General features: G+C 33.3%; 1 protein-coding gene across 5 annotated transcripts in view; it reads left to right on the plus strand.

Annotated features, from left to right (window-relative positions):
• The window catches only part of LOC115905528 (sodium channel protein type 2 subunit alpha-like), a 65688-nt gene extending 44194 nt beyond the window's left edge, over nt 1–21494 (plus strand). For all 5 annotated transcript variants that reach the window (XM_030951893.1, XM_030951894.1, XM_030951896.1 and 2 more), the window contains 10 exons: nt 2287–2407; nt 3003–3157; nt 4151–4324; nt 8646–8768; nt 10731–11012; nt 12728–12781; nt 13924–14061; nt 15752–15856; nt 16943–17213; nt 18050–21494. In XM_030951893.1, coding sequence (XP_030807753.1) covers nt 2287–2407; nt 3003–3157; nt 4151–4324; nt 8646–8768; nt 10731–11012; nt 12728–12781; nt 13924–14061; nt 15752–15856; nt 16943–17213; nt 18050–19242 — 2616 coding nt within the window. In that variant the 3' untranslated portion in view covers nt 19243–21494. The remainder of the gene's footprint in view (nt 1–2286; nt 2408–3002; nt 3158–4150; nt 4325–8645; nt 8769–10730; nt 11013–12727; nt 12782–13923; nt 14062–15751; nt 15857–16942; nt 17214–18049) is intronic.
• Nucleotides 21495–21842: the final 348 nt, after the last annotated feature.

Consider the following 21842-nt stretch of genomic DNA (forward strand, 5'->3'; position numbering starts at 1 on the left):
GAGATGCACTGCTCTGAAAGAACATTATGGAGGCTGATTATACTTACATTAACCAAGTATCTGGGTGGGTGATGAAGCATTTTTTTCTTTTATATACTACACAATAATATTTATAATACTGTTTTCAGAAAAATATAATCCCACTGAGGTAGTCTGATTGTTTCTTTTATTTTTGTGTGTGATTTCCACAGTATTGCTCAGGCTTCTGCTCTAGTCAAGCATGTTGTTTTGCTGATTCAGGCCTTGAGAATGCTGCATCATAAGCAATTGCTTTCAAATGTTTCCTTAAAAAGGAAAATGTGATATCATTGAAGATGCAAATAAATATTTACAGGGCATGGTGTGTTCTAGAGGCTGATAATCACATTTATGAGCTGATAAGAAGATTGTGCTAATCCATCATGTATCTTGAGCTTCCTATTAGTTTTATTAGCTTTATTGCTAGAAAGAATATCATTAATGTCACCTTATTTAAAATGTATTGGTTCTTTCCTAATTTAGGGTCTTGAAGCAAAGAAGAGGAGTTTTATTAAGTAATGATGTTTTTCTCTTAATAATGCCATTGTTTGAGATTATATGAAAAATAATTAAGAGAATGCTTTATGTGAAAATTACTGAAAATAATTATAGTAGTTTTTGTTTGTACCAGTTATAAATTGCACTTCTGTCACTTGGTGTTAGCAACTATGCTGACAGAACTATCTGCAGCAGAGTTTACATGGGAAGATGCAGTTAAAAATTTGCACTTTTAGATTTATAATGGATGCCTACTATGAACCTTTATCTTGCTACTATTAAGTCAGTAATTTATTTAATGATGATGGATCAGGCCATGAATTAATTTTACTTTTCCTAAGTTGAATGCGACAGAAAATTATTTTTACAATATTTCAGTTTTATTTAATGAAGAAACTGCCTATCATTCCAAAGGAAGGTTTCATATTCCTTGGTATTTCCGTGATATACAATAAGAGAGTTAATTCACAAGTATTATCTTTAAAAGAGAGACAGCCTTATGTGTGGATAATAAGTTGGTGCGCTAATAATATTTAATATAGTGTACATTACTGGGTATTTTGGTTGTAAATGTAATAGAGAAAGTGAAATTTAAAATATTCTCACAATGAGATACACAGTATTTTAACTCAGACTCACAGATTTACATGACCAGTAATAAAATTACTCCATTTAGAGGCAACATGGCTGGAACTATTTTACATATATAAATTTCAGAAATCATAGAGGAAGTGCAATATGAGAAGTGAAACACAGTATTTTTGGTCACAATGCAGCAACAACCATGGGACCTGAGGTCTGATAGAACTTATATTGACTACATATTGTGTGTGCAAAAGGCAGCTTCTTGAAAATTATCCCTGAAATTATCCATCATTCAACATGATTTTTGTATAAAACTTCATTCACATCATGTAAAAGTTAAACATGTGGAAATAATTCCTTACGAAGCTGTATTAAGATATATGTGCCACTTCATTTCTGGCAGAAAAGGCCCTAGCTGCTGATACATTTTCCTGAAGAGACTGGGTTTCAACTGAAGAGTTAAATAACTAGTTTTAATTTTCAGCAGTGTCTCCAAAGAAGAAGAGAATACATGGAAGTGCCTCTTTCAAGAAAAAAGTTACTGTTTATTATTTGTTGCAAATTCTAAACAGTAGGGAATTTTCCTGGTCTAAAAATATCACTATCTTGAAAACGAAATGTGAAAAGTAGTTGATATTAAGCACTCTGTCAACAAAATTGTGTAGAAAGGTCTTCATACTTTCTAAACATGACCTTCCTCCAAAGGTCAAAGGACATGATCAGTTCTGCTTAGCTAAAAGCACAACTCAGTGCTGGAATGCCCTCTTGTTACATCAGTACCTGCACAATTTAAAGTATTTAAGTGAGAGGTGCATTTTACATCCCTTGTGAAATTCCTGTGTACAACTGCTACATGTGATAGATCAGACGAATTTCACTGCCATGATTTCTTTAACGTTGCTTTCTGATTACAAGCCTTATTTCACAGTCAAGGAGAAAGTATTTTGGATGAAAAAATTACAACAGTACAACAGTACTGTCAACTGGAAACAATTTACAAACACTATGTCTGAGAAACAGAATTATAAAATTTACATGTCATTACTGTGGTTTTACTTTTAATAATGCATATTTATAAATTTGTCATTCTTTAAAAGTTAGGCTGGCATGATTTGATTCAGTACCAATTTTTTACAGAATATGTATCTAATGAGAAAAAATTGTTCTGTGGAACTTTACTTACAGAAACTAAATGCATCAAGCTCATCAGAAGGCAGCACTGTTGATATTGCTCCTCCTGGAGAGGGCGAGCAAGCAGAAATTGAAAGTGAAGAAGCTCTTGAACCAGAAGCCTGTTTTACTGAAGGTTGTAGAATAACTGTTGACTTAGAGTTGTATTACTAAAATGACAGTGTTACTCAGCACATTTAGGTTCTTGAAGGTTTCAAATATGGTGTACCTTCATGTCCTCAAAAATCAAAAGAAAATATTTTTAGCCCAGAATGGTGGAAATCAGATGAAAAAAACAAGGTTTCCCTAGGCTTTGAGTAACTTCATATATCTGGCCACTGCATACAGCTTATAACTAAGAAACTTCCTTAAATTTTCTATTGGTAAAATGCTTTTCAGCTATGTGAAAGGGCCCTTGAAATTTGGAAGAAATAAATTTTTGTGTGACTCCATCATCAAATAGAACAGTTACATGCTAACAGTCAAAAATACTGATTTTTTTTGATTGACTTCTTTCATAATTAAGTATACCATAGTCTAGTTTCTCTCCAGATTAGTTTTCTTAATTCAGATATTCATCATCCTGTGTGATGTGATAGCCTAATCATCATTCCATTTAGTTTTTAAAAACCATATAAAATTAGTAAAAGCTGCTAATAATATATACTACAGTAAATATTGACTTTGAAGTAATTGGCTTTTGGATACTAACATTTCTTAATGTAATGCAGGTTGTGTACAGAAATTTCCATGTTGTCAAGTAAGTATAGAAGATGGCAAAGGAAAAACTTGGTGGAATCTTAGAAAAACCTGCTACAGCATAGTTGAGCACAACTGGTTTGAGACTTTCATTGTATTCATGATTCTCCTCAGCAGTGGAGCACTAGTAAGTAGAACAAAATTGCAGATGATGAAGTATTTTGAGATCTTTTAGGAGCAAAAATCAAATTTGCTTCAGAAAGACTTGCTTTGCTTGTAGCTGTATAAAACTCCCTACATTTCATGGTTCCAGAATGGAATGAAACTTGACCCAAACTTGAAAAAGTGTGATACATTTCATATCCACATTTTTAGTCATGCTTTTGTCTTGCCTCTATGAAATGGTGCCATTTCCTTTAAGACAGCGTAACTCCTCAAAGTTTAAATTGCCTGCCAATTTTCAACATGTTTGTCAAGAGATTTGAGTACAAAGGGCTATTGTTAACTGTGAATATATAGCTAAATATATGAGTTTAAGTCTTTAATTCCTCCTAGTCTGATATACTTCTTGAATTTTGCTTGTGAAAGACTATACTAAAAAATGGAATAATTACTTCGTTCTATTCCTATTTTGAAGGCAGGAGATATAGAAGACTGCAGCAGCAAATTAAATGTAACAACCACTATCCAAAAAGATTTGCATTACACAACTTTCCAGCTTCACTCAAGCTGAACATTTGCTACAATATCAATGTGCATAGTTGTACATTCTAGCAAACATGTTGCTTTTTAATTTGATTTTTTAGCCATAAGTTTTATCTAATTGCTTTCTAGAAAGCAATATAAATATCTGTAACAGATATATAAGAAAAGGGGGGGTTTTGTGTCTATGTGAAAGTTTCTTAAATACCACAGAGGATTAAAAAAAAAAAAAGTGGTGAGTTTCTTTCTTCATTCATTAGTAAAATAGAATTTTTTAAAAAATTTTTTTCAACTCCAGACGGGTCTCCTATTGCTCCAATTAGTACTATGGTTAAAAATGGAAAATATATAAAATAAGAGAATGAAGAAAAACAAGGGGAAATAGTAGCTCTTCTCTAATTATTTTTTATTCTTTATTCCTTAATTTTATCATGTATATTCTGTGAAACAGGTGTAATATGTCAATATATTTTTATAGGCTTTTGAAGACATATATATTGAACAGCGCAAAACTATCAAGACCATGCTGGAATATGCTGACAAAGTTTTTACGTATATTTTCATTTTGGAAATGCTTTTAAAATGGGTAGCATATGGTTTTCAAATATATTTTACTAATGCCTGGTGCTGGCTGGACTTCCTGATTGTTGACGTAAGTACAAATTAATATTGTGAAATTCCCTACAGTAAAGTTTCTGTGTTGTAAAATTCATTAGTACTAGATTAATATTATAAATGTGATAGAAAAAGAATACCCATTTTATAGTTACACTGCATTAGTAATGGCCTGCAGTGATTTGGAGATGTTATATAAAGTCCATTCATATGCCAAAAGGAAAAGGATGGCTGCCTAACAGTTTGTCCATTCTTCATGGTTAATATTTTTATACAAACGATATATCAAACTTGAGATTTTATGAGGAAAAACCCTAATTTTTAAGCATGCTATCATTAATGAACTCTGACCATGCTACCTTATTCCTTAGAAAATAAGACAGTTCATTGTTCAAGTTTCTTTGAATACTTCAGCTTTTCAAATGAAACAATTCATTTGGTCCAGATTTTATCTAAGTTCTCAGAACTCTTTAACTGAAAACTATCCTGTAATCATTTCTAGTAAAACCAGAAAGTCAGTGGCTATTTGATCTAAAAAATAATTGGTTTTAATGGACTGACAATCTGCAATAGCTCAATCAGCTATTTCTTGGAAGGGTTTGTGACAGAGGAGAATACAAGGCTTCTTGGCTGCCTTCCCAGCTGTGATACACTTCTGTGCAAAGGCCTTGCTTATGTTGTCAGAAGGGATCAAAGCCGGTTTTGCTCCCAGAATATTTTGGTCTCTTGCCTCACACATTATCTGACCCAGTTCATTGCCTATACATGTCCTCAGTGTGGAACTGAGAGATGGCATCTGAGGGCAATTGTGCACTTACAGTAATTTCTGCCCATGCTACCATATTTCTTGAGATATTTGCATAAATTCTGGTCTCTTCAATACTTATTCCATATGTATAGATAAATTTATCATATTTGTGACTCCCACAGGAAAAAAAACCTAGCTAGAGTGGCCCATAATTCAAAAGATATTATCTCTTTTTTCTTACCAGACTGAGTTAGTTTTGTTATACAGTTAATCTCTAGCTCTGTCCTGAAAATGTACACTAGAATGAAGCAGTGTGACTGGTTTTCCTAAGAGGATGTTAATGAAGTAGAGAGATGCACTCTTAGAGGATTGTGTTAAACAATGTTGTTTTTTTTTTTTAGATAATCTACAACTCATGTTTTAATTATTCTTTTTGCATCTTAAAGCTAACCAGATTATTCTAAGCCATATTCTGATTTCCTAGTTTAACCTCAGAGATACTCTTATCTGAGCAGGCTTCCAGACTTAAAAATACATCACTATAAGTAAAGCAGCTTATGTTGCTAACTTTTTTCCATAGTTCATAATTTTACAAACAAAAACATGAATAAATAAGATTGGAACTTTCTACTGTTGAAGAATTATTTTCAGTGTTCTAGCAAGAGGTAAAAAATGCCTTACTGTGTTTAAGGCTAACTCAGCAATTTCTTTAGCACCAGCAGCGCTTGAAAGAAATGTGAGCTAATGTTATCTTCCCATAGAAAAGCAGCCTCTGCACTGCCTTTAACTGGCAGTTTAAAGAGGTGTGATTCAGCAGCATTTTGCCAGTGAGAACACCAATGTCTCCTTCTTCAATAGAAGTGACTAAAGTTAATCAGATTGTTTAATTCCATTCTCTAAAATTATTCAAGAGTAAACACAGATAGTCCTTTAGGGCTTTGACCTTTAATATCTCACACACCTGAGTCTCTCACTGTGACAAGTAGCCACAGTTGCTTTCACTGATTGTCACTAAATTAGATTTTGAAAATTACACTAAGAAATGTTAATTTTCAGCTCTGCCACTTTACAGCTGTGACAGATGACTCTTGGTACATCTGCCTATCTCAGTTTAAGACTCTATCATGCCATCCTACTGTACAGCCTGACCGAAGATCTTGAGCAGGACTGTCACCGCTAAGCTTCTAAACTTTTTTTTTTTTTTGCAACAGATAGTCTATATTAGAAGAAAAACACAAATGAGCACATACAATCCTTCAATTTTAGGAGACATATCTTTCTACCATTTTGAGCGCATTTTAGTTTCTTAAAATTACTGCATCTGCATGCATGAATCTATTTATCAGTTTACAGATACATTTACTTTCTCATGTACTGGCAACAAAACAGGTGGAACAGCTGAGAGAAGACTAAGTTAACAAGACTGAGATCACCAGAGAAATACAGAACAGCTGTATACACAATAGAATTCCAAGCAAAACTTTTTATCTCAGATGAACTGTCCAGAGGAAAACACATTGTTTCCAATAGATAAAGTATTTCTTTGAGAAAAAATTTAATGTTTATGGTATAACAGCACTATCACCATGTTAAGAAAGCTGCCAATAATCTGAAATAGGGAGCACAAACAGTACTGAAGAATTTTACAGTCAGGACCTAAGAACTGCCAATACACACACTGCCACTGAAGGCTTTCAGGAGCTGCTGCTACCTAACAGTGTGGAAGGGGTCTTGTTTGTGAAAGATAGGTAAGGCACAGTGCAAATTTGGGGAGACAATTATAAAATGAAGGAGCCATTAATGTGAGTTCAATTTCATAGGACATCTCACTCTCCCAGTGAAAGAGATATTTTTAAAATATTTGTTTAATCATTTATTTTTAATTCATAAAATGTACTGTCTTTACACTAAGATTTATTGTTATGCCTGGGTACCTTGTTGATTTGAGTGAATAAATGAATACTCTATTAAAAATACAGAAAATTCCATCTCTTATTATCTCTGGAACATATTATGGGTGACTAAAGACAAACAAGATTCCTCTGCCTGTAGCATCACAGGAAAAAAATTGTATTAATGATAATTATTAATAATAATTAATGCAAATATTTAATATAACAGCTGAAAAATACTTACCTCTAGTAAGTGAACAGACTTCAGTTACAGATTAAGAAAATCAGTAAGATTTTCTTCTTAATATGCTTATAAATCACAGCAAGTTCCATTTATCCATTACAGCAATAAAATAATCCTTTCCTTGTTAAAAAGAATTACATTCTGACATGAAATCCAGTTGAAATGTCCAGCAATATGAATTCACTAAAACAGTATTTTCTGTTAGATAATATACCTAGCAATATAGCGATGAATAATTGATTTGTATTTGCTCTTGGACTGGCCTTCTTAGACAGGATCTTGTAACTCTTGTTTGTGAGTCATCTAATTGTTCTTTATGGATATAAGTAACATAGGAAACCAACTTTTCATATAATGGACAAAATCGTACTATCATTATCAGTGAATTCCTATTTCTGTAGAGTCTTTGAAGAGTTCTTTAAACTGAGGCACAGAAATTAACATTTGAGAGATTTTCTTAAGGATCAAAATATGCCTATGTTCATTTACATGTCATCTAGGCTTTTGGTGGTAGAAATGAATAAAATATGAGTAACGCATGATTTTTCTCCACTCCGGTCTCCAAAACTGCTTGAAGAAAATTAATTACTTTCATATTAACACTGTCTAAAGCTCAGTTCCATTTGAGGAGTAAATTAATTGCTCCTTACTTAAGTGGATTGTCTTTTAACAAAATTCCAATAACATGCATCAGGATCTTAACAGTGTTGTAGATAATAAAGCTCTTACTGCTATATAAGGTGAGCAGCTGTTAATATCTATCCCATAATATTTTTCTATACTTACAAGATTAAAAAAAAAACAAAACAGAGACTTGCCAGGCAAGTGAGATAGTACCACCTCTTTCAATACATATTTCTGAAATATCCTGGTTATTGTTGTTAGGAACTGTTTCACTTAGAAGTAATATCTATAATAAATATTTGTAATAGCTACTACAATATTTAGTATATTATTAGTGTTTATAGAATGTTAGTGTACATAGATATTATTACTGTTTATTAGATGTTATTATTTATGTTAGTGCTTATAGGTTGTTTATTCGTTGTTATATATTATTATTTATATTAGTGGTTATATGTTATTATTAGTATTTATAAATATTCACAATATTGACAGATGTTAATAAAACAATTTAATGTATTCAGAATTTTAAATTGTTTGAAAAGTTGAACCTTAATGAAGTTACAGAAAGTATGGCTATTTTGTCCTTAAAGTTTCCTGAAAATTTTATCTTTCACCAACAGTATGCTTCCATATGACTGTTAAACCCTATCCAAACATAATAGATAGACATTTAATAGAATATATTCCTTTTTTAACCATGTCTTTGTAAGACCTCTTGCCTTTCCAGCAAGTATGAGAATGGTGGCATTCTACAACTTGTCACTGTTGATTTGTTGCTTGAATTTCTATTCTTTTTAAATAAACAGCGTAGAACTATTTTTAAAGTATTTTTTTCTGTATTTGATAGGTCTCATTGGTTAGTTTAATAGCCAATGCTCTGGGCTATTCTGAACTTGGTGCCATTAAATCGCTACGGACATTAAGAGCTTTAAGACCTTTAAGAGCCTTGTCACGATTTGAAGGAATGAGGGTGAGATAAAATGAATGAGTCTGAACAAATGTATGCATCCAAAAATTGATGTATTAATGTTACACTCATGCTTTCTTCAAAGAACTCCAACATGGGAAGGCATGCAAAAATGTGTGGAAAAAGGCCTTTCAACATGTCCTTACAAACAAGGCCAATGTACACCTTACATTTGGAAATTAGACATTGATCTCATTAAATTTGCCTGGTCACTGCTGCATAGTTGTGTTTTCCCAGCCCCCTGACTGTTAAAATTGCCATTGATTTGTGGACCTAGAAAAATAAAAGGACATGACAAATTTTACAGTAGAGGGTGGGAGGTTTTTTCCTACAATTCATCTGGGAAATTTTTCACTCAATTTATGTAGCTAACTTCAATTCTATTAGTTTGTCAGTAGTTTAGGATGAAACACAATTAGCCAGAAGGCAAAAGAAACCAACAAAAGGTGAAAAAGCTGACAAGAGTGACATACCAGAAACTAAAGCTTCACTGTGTCTCCCTGTCTACTTGCCTGGGGAAAAAAATCCCACAATAAATGCTGTAGTATTAGGGAAAGGTTTTTTGAAAAAACACCTGAAATAAGGATAGATTTGGTAGTAAAGAAAGGGAGAAATTGGAAATAATTTCCTTAGCTAGAGACCTTTTCCTTCATATGAATGTAAAGAGCGCTAAAATCCACCTGTTGAGGAGATTGTCATTTTCATATTCTGCCAATCTGACAAAAACAAACAAACCAACCAAAAAAAAAAAAAAAAAACCTGGAAAAACCCTATTATAAACCATAGCAGACCATGCTACTTACTGAAAAAAATTATACATAAAAAATAAAAAAAAATTAAAACTTTATCGAGAAATGTAATTTTAATCTTTCACCTCAAAATACCCCAATGCTGCAATACATATTTATAGTTCAGTCATAGGTCTTCATTTGCCAAATAAATAATGTGGTTCCTGTCTGGGCAAGGCTGCCAATGTCCCAGCAGTGGTTACACCTGCCAGTGTAGGGAAGCGTGTCCTGTGCACGTCACCATCACCAGTATGTTTTACATGATTGGCAATACAAACAACACGTCAAGTGTCTAGCTAATAAATAAGCAAAACTTCTCTTGATGCTAGACTACTTTTGGTCAACTTACTGAAATGAAAAATACTACCTTTTTCAAACCCACACACACAAGACTACTGCAGTCTCTGCTGGTTTGATAGAAAATTATTGTTTGAATATCAGCAACTTTCTTTTAGTTGAATTACAATAACTAAGATAAAACTTTTGTCCAAGGATTTCATCTGGTCTTTTATTGTCCCTTGCCCATACACAGAAGCTCAAGGGAATTAAATGCAACCAATTAAAAAGAAAAAGAAGGATACATGTAAAAGCAACTATAGTGACCCAGGTAATTTAAAATCAAGACTTAGAGCAAACACTCTTCATAATGATTAAATAAGATATCCTTAATTTTGTTGCATTCTGTGTGGATACAAAAATACACTGATGCCAATATATACATAACTTTTCTAAGAATAAAATCATTAATAATGATAGTTTTACATGCAGACATTTTTATTCAGTCTTCCACATCATCATTCTTTGAGCTTTTCATGGTTTATTTTCTATTTATAGATTTTAATTTATGTTGCTGGAATTTAACATTTATTTCTCTCTTTTTCTCTAGAGCACACAAATGCTAAGAATTCATCTTGCCACTAACAGGTTTTCTTTTGCTTTTTGATTTTTTTTCAGACTTTTGCATTGTCTTTGTTTCCATCTCATTTTATTTCTTGCTTTTTCCAATCTCATTAGCATTTTATTAAGCCTTCATTAAAATTTCTCCCACAAATTTTATTTTAATATTTTAACTGTCCATCCCACAATAATACTGTTTTGACATTTTGGAAGTATTTTCAAGAATTTTAAATTTTCTTTCCATAAGCTAAGTGGCTATTTTGTCTAATTTGTACACTAGGTGGTTGTAAATGCCCTTGTAGGAGCAATCCCATCTATCATGAATGTATTGCTGGTATGTCTTATATTCTGGCTAATCTTCAGCATCATGGGAGTAAATCTTTTTGCTGGAAAATTCTATCACTGTGTCAACACCACAACTGGTGAGATGTTTGATATCAGTGATGTCAACAATTATACTCAGTGTGTGGAACTCATAAAAAGCAATCAAAGTGCCCGATGGAAGAATGTGAAAGTAAACTTCGATAATGTAGGAGCTGGATATCTTGCTCTGCTTCAAGTAGTAAGTAAATGTATATATTTTCTTTTTGCTCTTTTTAAAGGTATCTAGGAAAAATGGGCAAGTTAAGACTGTAAAGTAGAAGAACAATTTCTTCATAGCAATACTGTACAGCTCACGGGACTCTATTACATTGTTTCTTCTATTTTTTTTTAATGATAGTAGAGTAATTTTCCTTTCCAAGACTAGGAAATACAGTCTCAGGATTATGGTAATAATAATAATGTGAAAATAGTAAGTGTAGAAAATAAAAGAATCTCTTTAGTGGCGCACAGTATAGAACTATCATATTCCTTAATGCTTATTAAAGAGTCATTATAGTATACTAAATAAGTATCATGTAACTTATAAATTTAAATAAGTATTATCCTTGTGAAGTACTGGATGTTATTGCATAGCATATTCATTCCATTATTTACTACTACTTATCCAAAATCTGTAAATTGTATTTCTCCTTCAATTGCTTATCTTATGCACTGTTCAGAACTGCCTTTATTCTAGGTACTGAGCACATTTTATTTGTGTCAAAGAAATAAAGACCGTAGCTCTTTACAGGTTCCTTGCTGAGAGTGGAGCTTCTAAAGCTAGGGTCTGATTCAACACACAAGCAAGAAAGCATGTAATTACATTTAGATGATTGTAGAATCACTAGTCTATAAGTCAACATACAGCATCACTGAATGAAAAGATTTTTACAGCTCTGATATTCAAAGTTATCTAAGAATTATATGCTTGTCCCTTCTATCTCAGAGCAGGTCAGAATTTCTAGCTGACCTTAATTCCAAAATTTACTACCTAGATTTAAATGTTTTGCCTGTAAAGGCAATGTGACTCTTATGTGCTGAGTAGTAGTACTGAATGATGACTGATTCTCTGGCTTCAGATATCATGGCCATCATTGCCTCTGAAGATGTGTAAGGAAAACTGCTGCTCTTGAGGCTGTGTATAAATGTCATCTGTGTCATACATCCAGACAGTCTAGGTCTTCAATAACTACTTCACTACCGTGAACTTTTCATTCTTCTTCTCGCTCTTTTTAAATTTTTTTTCCTGATTTTTCGTAATTTTCCTTTTCAAATATTCCTTCTAACCTTTACTTTCCCCACAGAGATTAAGGGATCTTTGAGCATGTTTTGTGTCACATCTTCATTTGATTGCCTCCATTAACATTAGTCCTTCACTCTTCTGTATTTATTGCTATTATCTAACTCTGAACCTTTCGTAATATTGCTATACAAAGTGCACCAAATGCAACTGCCCACTGAGCCAGAAAGATGTGTGAAGCCTGGCTTGAAGCACACCTTCTTAGTAACTGGTATTGCACTGCAAGATTCAGGAGGAAACGAATGCTTCCAGAGTGCAAGTTTCTGCTGTACCAAACTGGCAGCTGTACCAAAGTACCAAAGCCACTTCTGGCAAGCACAGATGGAAATATACCCCTTGGAATGGTTCCTCTCCTGAACCTCCTCAGGACTGGTGCTCTTTGTTCATTTCACAGGCTTTTTAGCTCTTTTTCCTTTATTGTGAATAAGCTTGGAAACCCTGGCTAGTGGTTGCACATTCACATTTTCAACCAGCAAGTTGCACCAAATTTGGTGTTCCTGTTTGGTTTAGAAGTGATTTTATTAAAAGTGGAGGTCCAGATAAATAAATAAGTTAGTTATTGTATGTATTATGAATTTTTATGGGGAAGATAAACAACTTTGTTTTATTTCTAGGCTACTTTCAAAGGATGGATGGATATTATGTATGCTGCTGTTGATTCACGAGATGTAAGTGTAAATCTTTCAAAAGTCATCTGTTGATTATTTTTGATAAAAAGTATAAAATTTAAACAGCTACACAAACAACAAAGAATTATAATCAGCATCAATACATTTTTTTTTTAATCTCAGAATTTTTACTGGAAAGAATCTCACTTCCTTCTGTTTAGCCAAAAAAGCTAAATTAACTGAAATGGATTTTTTTTTTGAAGGATAAAGTTAGTGTAATAGAACAAAGAAGCGGCTTTTGACAAATTATTTTGGTAATCGTAAGTATGAATTAATTTAAGATTATATTATTTATGTACTAAATATGGAAATACATTGATCAGGTTTTACAATTTGTAACTGTGCATTTTGTTGTTTCCTTAGGTTGAGTACCTATGTTACCTAGATATATTAGTGCCATTAGACTTTAAGGCTGAAGATCATTTGTTAAGCTTTCTGGGGATTAGAATTTTATTTTGGCTACAAAACAAATACTCTGTTTAACTTACACAAATGGTCATGTTAGTGATATCCAGAGTAAAACACTCTGTTTCATTATCTTTAGCATTTCTACAGTCAAGCTTGTTGTGCTGTAGAAGTGCAGATGCTGGGATGTAGCATCCAGAAAAATTGAGACAATAACAAAACCTTCCATCAAAACTTCCTCAATTTAATGGATTTCACAAAACATATATTGACTAAATATTTGTTGAAAGCATCTGTTCCTAGCTGGATGTAAGAATGCTCATGCAAGACCAAAAAAGTTCCAGGGAGATTTAGGCAATAACAAAATTTATTGTTTCTGTTGCATGATAATATACTGAGCACAATATAAAATATTTAGATTTCTGCTAATAAAATTTTAAGTATTAATGACTGCTCTGCATCCCACATTGCTTCTTTCTTCTACATGAGGAACTTTTTCTATATGTACATACACAAACATATCTGTGGGCACATTTACTTAAAACTTTCATATGAGCAATAATTCTGTCAGCTTCCAGTTCTCCAAATATTGACTGGAATGGACAAGTTGGATCTTTTAATAAATTAGTGCTTTTTATAGCTTTCTGTCTGAGATGGCATTTACCTAATTCTAAATTATATGTATTGTTTTTTACATCTAATATTCTCATGGGCAATATTTTTTTTATATTTTGTAGGTAAAAGATCAACCTAAGTATGAGGACAACTTGTATATGTATCTCTATTTTGTCATCTTTATCATATTTGGATCATTTTTTACCTTGAACCTTTTCATTGGTGTTATTATAGACAACTTCAACCAACAAAAAAAGAAGATAAGTATTTAAAATATTTTCATATGGGTATGAATTACTAGCTATAAAGAATTAAACAGTTATTTCTCTAAGAAGGCTTATAAAAATCAAAAGTAATTTCAAGACTTTAAATGAAGGGTCTCTTAATAAATAATTATCTGTACTAAAATCTGTGGATGTGATTCTGAACTTTGCATTTTTAGCATTTGGAGAAATGAAAAGTTGGTTTATAATAATTTGCAAATTGAGTATACAGTTTAAATGATGTAAAAAGTGAACGTGAATTATTGGTTTGATTAGATGCAATATTATCTGGCATGAAATAATTTCTTTTTCAATTTACTCTAAAGTATTAAGATAAATTAAGGTACATTCATTATAATTATTCTTACAAACTCTCGATGCTTAATGAAGACGCAATACGGCATTGTGTTGATATAACGAATAACAGATCTGCAAACTGATTAAACAATAAGCTAAGAGTAAGTCAAATAGACCTCTTATGAATAGGCTTGTAGATATAAGTAAAAATGTGTACATAAGGGGTTTTTTTCTAGCACTTCTATGAGAATGAGATTAATTCATTAGACACAAATACAATCTATAATTTTTTATCAGTACTAAAGCAAAGATACACAGGGAATGGTGGTTTCTTTCTGTATACTTTTGATATACAAGTATGTTTAAAATGGTTGTACTGATAGTGCATACAGTTCAGTTTTAAAGAACTTAAAAATATAAAAATACAAATAATCACATTTAAAATATTTTGAAGCCTCACAGTTTTTAGTTTTCAAATGCCAGGATCATTCTAAATTTTTGTGTGCTGTGAAAAAGCAGTTTCATATGATTTGGTTTTTTTTCAATCACCAATTAAAAAACAGCAATACCAGACAGAATCTCTGGTAAAAGAAAACTGTGAACTACAGACATTTTTCCTTGTGCAAATACTCTTTAGCTTCCTAAACATGTCTGGGGTTACTATCAATTTTGTGATGCTTCAGGCTGTGGTGGCCAATTTAGCAGACGGTGATGTTAACATTGTGCTTCCATCTGACTCAGTGAAGATTCATCAACAAGCACAATTCACCTGTACTGGAAGTCAGTCAGACAGTTGCACATCTGACTGGGAGCATTTGTATCTGCAAACAAAGGCTCATTTGAGTTTGTCAAAGTTCCTTCCCGTGGTGTCTTAATTTGCTATGACATGACATGAATTACTTTTCTTAATTTTATACATCAAAGGTGGGTTTGATTTTTTTTTGCTGTTAAAACCCATGGATTAGATACTAATACACTCTCCTAACACAACTTCTGCCTCAAAGTTATGCCTCTTTTAGACTTGTCTACCTGTAATCCTAAAAGTCTATACAGAAGATAGGCCATGCAAGGCACTAGTCATGTTCCTATTCACTAAACATATCCTAATCACCAAGTTATTGAGCATCAGTAGAGCAAGAATGCTTTCAGCCATTTTAGCAAAAGCGAGCACGAAGACATTGGAAAAACTCAACTGCCAAGCTGACAAGGCACCAGTAATGGATATTTCCTGTGTGTTAGGAATGTATATGAGCATCCACCCTATAAACACCTGAAAAAAACCCCTTCCTTTTTCTACAAATTAAATATAATTTTAATATTATATTACAGAGAGACATACTGTAAATGTTTTATGTGTGGATACTAATTAATTTTGATATTATTTCTTTACTTTGGAGGTCAGGATATATTTATGACAGAAGAACAGAAGAAATATTACAATGCAATGAAAAAATTGGGATCCAAAAAGCCACAGAAACCTATACCAAGGCCAGTGGTATGAATGATTTGATTTTTACATCCCTAATATTAAATACTCATTTGGAAATATAGTCTTGTCCACAAGATAAGGTTGTAGGTCTAGAAAGAAAATATTTTTCCATTTATTTTCTTGTAAAGGTAGAAATTGTCCCTTCTTGAATCCATCAGATTAGATCATTAATATTTTGTTTAAAAACATATACCCTGAAGTATGAACAAAATTATTTAATAATGTTAAATTTAATAATGATAAATTTCAAAATTCCCTGCCTAAGTCCTGGAAAACCACAATTGTTTGGATCATTTATTGGTTCCTGTTTCCAGGGATAAACTTCATTTTCTGTTTTTTCTCCTCACAGAGAATTTGTAGGAAATGGGGATGCACTGGCCCTTGCTGCTGAAGACAGAAAGGGGCACTGGTAACCTATTGGGAAGGACATATGCAGAAAATCTTACAGAATAAAAGAATGTCCTAGGGAGTAAAGCATAGACTAGGATAAATATGTCTCTAAGATAGACACTACTCTTGTTATTTACTGAACTCCTACACTGTTTAAAAAAATAAAATACTTGTTGCACCTTATGCACCAAGTGGTTAAAAATAGACTTTCTAAGGAGAGACATATGGCAAAAAATATTGAGCTAAGTACTAAAGAAAAACTAGGATATTACAGTCATGGTGTGTTTGAGACGTGTCTTCAGCAGTCCAATGATCTCACCAAGCACAATTAGTTTAAGAAAGAAAGAGGGTTTGAATTCTAAAACCATCTGAGAATAAAGATAAGAAAATTAGCTTTTATTCAGCTGGTACTCTTGCTGGCTATCAATTTACACCACCCATTCACCCTAATAATATTAACTGTCATTGTTATTACTCTTATTATTGCAGCGTTTCTCTTGTCTCTTCAGCCAACGGTGGTGAACTTCTTGATTCACTCTAGCAAGATGAGATATAAACCAGCATGTGTTGGGCTTATTTCCTCTATTGTGAATGAGTCTTGGTTTGCACTCCTAAATCTTGAAGTGTGTTGTTTTCTCATTTGGCATTTTAAAAGAAAATTATTTTCACTGTATAACCTGTATTCCGTCTTTGTGTTTGCAGAACAAATTCCAAGGCATGATCTTTGATTTTGTAACCAAACAAGTATTTGACATCAGCATCATGATACTCATCTGCCTTAACATGGTCACAATGATGGTAGAAACAGATGATCAGAGTAAAGAAATGGAAACAATTTTATCCCGGATTAACCTGGTGTTCATTATCCTTTTCACTGGAGAATTTGTCCTGAAATTGATTTCACTTCGCCATTACTACTTCACTATAGGCTGGAATATTTTTGATTTTGTGGTTGTGATTCTCTCCATAGTAGGTAAGAGCAACTCATTTTCAAGAAAGAACTACTGGAAGAAATAGGAAGCATTTGTTTCAAGTGTGTTAATACTGATTGTAGAATTTTGTTTTGCCTGTGACTTACGTATTGATTCAGATCTTCATATTATCTAACATACAATCCATGTAATGTTGCATGTAAGATTTTTATCTCTCCTGTTAGATTCACTGTCATTTTCCACATCAAGAGACATAATGGAAGTGTTTGGCACATTAGATTAATGTGTACAAATATAAAGAAGAATGTTTAGTGGTATATGCAAACTAACCACAGATTTACTTTCAATACTAAAACTGAAAATTATGTGAAATGGGTGAGATTTTTTACTTTTGCTAATTAAGATTTGTCAGTTAAAATCTAGTGACTGTCCAAGGTGCAAATGAGTGACACATCTGAGAAAGATTGGGCTGATAAAACGTAGATCTGTAAAAGAAATCTCTGACTTGCAGAAATTAGGCCAATATCATCCTTCATAAAGAAAGTGCTTATAGGCTCAGCTTCAAGAATTACCTGTATCTAAGACATAAACATCCCTTTCCCAATCATTTTAAGAACTACTGAAAGCTTAGACAGGGACTACCTACTTGCCATAATCAGTCTTTATTTTACTTATTTACCTTCTCTAGGATAGCATTTCAACATAAGAAGAGATGCTTTCACCTTATTAACAGCTTTCAATAAATGTAATAACTTGTAGGATTTTTGCTATAGCATAGAATCCCTACACTTATTATACTGGAGATAGCAATAACTTAATCTTTCTCTAGGTAATGAATTAATTTAATTTTTTTTTAATTATTCACTTTTTTTCCCAGGTATGTTTTTGGCTGAGATGATTGAGAAGTACTTTGTGTCTCCCACACTATTCAGAGTCATCCGGCTTGCCAGGATCGGTCGAATCCTGCGCCTCATTAAAGGCGCTAAGGGAATCCGCACTCTGCTTTTTGCTTTGATGATGTCTCTTCCTGCTTTGTTCAACATTGGGCTGCTGCTCTTCCTGGTCATGTTCATCTATGCCATATTTGGCATGTCCAACTTTGCCTACGTCAAGAGGGAAGTTGGGATTGATGACATGTTCAACTTTGAAACGTTTGGCAACAGCATGATCTGCCTGTTCCAGATCACCACATCCGCTGGCTGGGACGGTTTGCTTGCCCCAATTCTCAACAGTGGGGAGCCAGACTGTGACCCCCATAAAGATCACCCGGGGAGCTCTGTGAAAGGTGACTGTGGCAACCCTTCTGTTGGGATTTTCTTCTTTGTCAGCTACATTATCATATCCTTTCTGGTAGTCGTGAACATGTACATTGCTGTGATTTTGGAGAACTTCAGTGTTGCTACTGAAGAAAGTGCTGAACCCTTGAGCGAGGATGACTTTGAGATGTTCTATGAAGTCTGGGAGAAATTTGATCCTGATGCAACACAATTCATAGAATATAGTAAGTTATCAGATTTTGCTGCTTCATTAGATCCTCCTCTTCTCATAGCAAAACCCAACAAAGTCCAGCTTATTGCAATGGATCTGCCCATGGTGAGCGGTGACAGAATTCACTGCCTTGACATCTTGTTTGCTTTCACAAAACGTGTTTTGGGGGAAAGTGGGGAGATGGATGCCCTCAGAATACAGATGGAAGATCGGTTTATGGCAGCCAATCCTTCTAAAGTCTCCTATGAACCAATTACAACCACACTGAAACGAAAGCAGGAGGAGGTGTCTGCTGTCATCATTCAGCGTGCTTACAGACGTCATCTCTTAAGGGTAAAAGTTAAGCAGGTGTCTAGTATATATAATAGAAATAAAAACAAAGAAGGAGATGGACACATTATAAAAGAGATAATTATTGGTAAACTAAAAGGAAACTCCACCCCAGAAAAAACAGATGAGAGTTCTTCTACAACTTCCCCACCCTCTTATGACAGTGTAACAAAGCCAGACAAAGAAAAATATGAAAAAGATAAAGCAGAAAAGAACTACAAAGGTAAAGACATCAGGGAAAATAAAAAATAATGATCTAAGAATTTTGTTAATGGGACAACTTGTTTACAGTCTTTGAGAATGAATCATCAACTGGACTCCTGCAGGAGATTTATGCCAAACTGACAGTTTTTACACATATGTGTGTGTGTGCGTGTGCGCGCGCGTGTGTGCATATATATACATTATATATATACTTAAGGTCAGTGCCTATAACAAAACAGTGAACCTCCATCATCAGACTGTGACTCTGTTAATCAGGGTAAAAAACTTGACAAGAGGTTACTGTTTTCACTACAGCTGACACTGCTAAGAATAAGGGAAAAGGTGGCTCCATAGAGAAGATGGAGCATGAAATGAGTGCAAAAAGATACTTTATTTCCACAACATGTAGAACAGTAATTCTCTTCACTGTTTGTAATGCAACTGCCACATTTGTCATATTTTTACAAAAACTGTATTAGTGTAATTATCATTTTTTAATTCACAGGTTGTTTACTATTACACGTGACTATTTTTGTAATAGGTTTTATGTTGGGGAAAGAGGTATGAGGACCAGGAGTTCTACTCTCAGATTCTCTATAATGTACAGATAGGAGTGATTTGCATAGACATGCTGCACTTGTCAATCATGCATAAATAAAAATATGACGTTGCACAAAGCTTAAGATTTTAAGAACTTCCATGTTTCAGGGTTGCTCTTAAATTTGAAGTATTCTAACTACTTGTATGGCTTCATCCAGACTATGTGCATCCAGATTAATGTGCCTGGAGAGCCTCCTCTAATTTACAGGAATCCGCAATGATTTATTTTTATGTGAATGACTAAACACAAATAAGTTCTTGTTTATGTTAAAATGTTTACAGTTCAAAAAATATTGTGCAGTTTCTGCACTGGAAAAATAGCTTCACCAAAATATATCTGGGAGTTTTTTTGTTTTGGTTATGACAGCTGTTTTTTTTCCTGGGCTATTCTTTGGTTACTGTCTTCTCTCATTATCTCCAATATCCAGTGAATCCATTAAATACCCTTTTCTATGTAAATATTAACAGTATACTGTTGTGCATATTTGAACATAGAATTAAATGGCTTTGCCACATTGAATTGCATCAGATATGTACCACAGTATGGTTAATTTTAAAGAGCACAACGGGACATGTTGTATTCTGTGTCACAGATAGGAGAGCATCACTGATGCATGTCAATGCTGTTGCTGCTGTACCTTGCTCCTTCACTGTCCACAGTCTCCACTATAGGAAGCCATGTGTCAGTGATGAAGTGAATCAAGTTGTCCAACCAGACCTCATTCTTTCAAATCATTAAGCAATAGTTTGCAGCTATTTATGGGCTTTTTTAGTTTTGCATTTTAAATTTGAAGTGGCTGCTATGTCGTGTAGAATCAGACTGTACAGGCCATATTGCAAACTGTTAAACCTGTTGACAATGTGGTTAGCATATATAAATAATGTAAAGAAATACCATTTGGCAACAGTTCTGTATATAAGAAAAGTGTCTTCAAGTTTAGATCACTGTTTCTTATATTTCTTTCCTCATTCACTTGGCTTATTTTCTAACCACAGTAATTCCAAACTGGCATCATCACACTATGGGAAAAAAAAGTGAGTATTTGTAGACTATCTTGTTTTAATAATATATTTGCATATATTCCAATGTGAAGTAAATTGTGTAAATCTGGAACCCAGCTTGTTTCCAAATAGTTACAGGACATAGCAAGGAAAGCATTAGGGGAATGTGTGAATTTCTAAGCACTATTTGCATCAGAAGTTCCAAGATAGTCTCATAGTTGATTAAATCCTTGCTATCTTGCAGTGTCTGTTTACATAGTCTACTCTTATTCTTTTTTGAATCACAGTTCACTAGGCTTGTACAAATAAAATATTTCCCAAGAAAAAAATGGCACATTTGTGTAATGGAGGACATCAGGACATTTTGTGTTTCATACACAAGCTAACATTAAATGTAGAATCTTTCTTTTACAAATGCTTTTGACTTGTAATGTGTCAGTGAAATGCATGCAAGAAATTGTTATTATCATAAACAACGCAAACAATATTACATATGAGCCAAAAAAATAAAGATTTCTTTTTTAAAAATTATGTTTATTTTGCTTTGTCTCTGACCTTCAGTTGGTTAAAGCAAGATAAAAACTGACTTTGGTGCGAATAAGAACTGCTTTCTTTTTCCCTAAAACTAAACACTTTATTCTTCATATTTCAACTTCTATGTAAAATACATATTAAAAAATATGAGAACTTTGATCAAACTGCATTTCTTTTTACTTCTTTGTTATCAGCATATTGTCTGGGAATAAAACAGGATACCTACACAGTTCTACCCCCAAAATGTCTCTCAACCCTCAAAAGCCCTTCTCAGCCATAAAGGCACTGCTCACTACTGCTCAAAGCTGCCCATGTTTTATGAGTCTTAAATATGCAAATAAACTTTCCAATGAAGTTTTTTTGTTTGGTCCCATTTAAAATTTAGCCAAGGGACTCATTGCAAACAGATAAAAGTTGGTTTTAGTTGCCTAGTGATTCTTTTTTATTCCAGTAATTCTCAAAATTAATAAATGCCATCTCATCTGATCTCACAAGTAAGGGATAACACTGAT

Source organism: Camarhynchus parvulus, chromosome 7 (genome assembly GCF_901933205.1).
Source record: "Camarhynchus parvulus chromosome 7, STF_HiC, whole genome shotgun sequence".
NCBI lineage: Eukaryota > Metazoa > Chordata > Aves > Passeriformes > Thraupidae > Camarhynchus > Camarhynchus parvulus.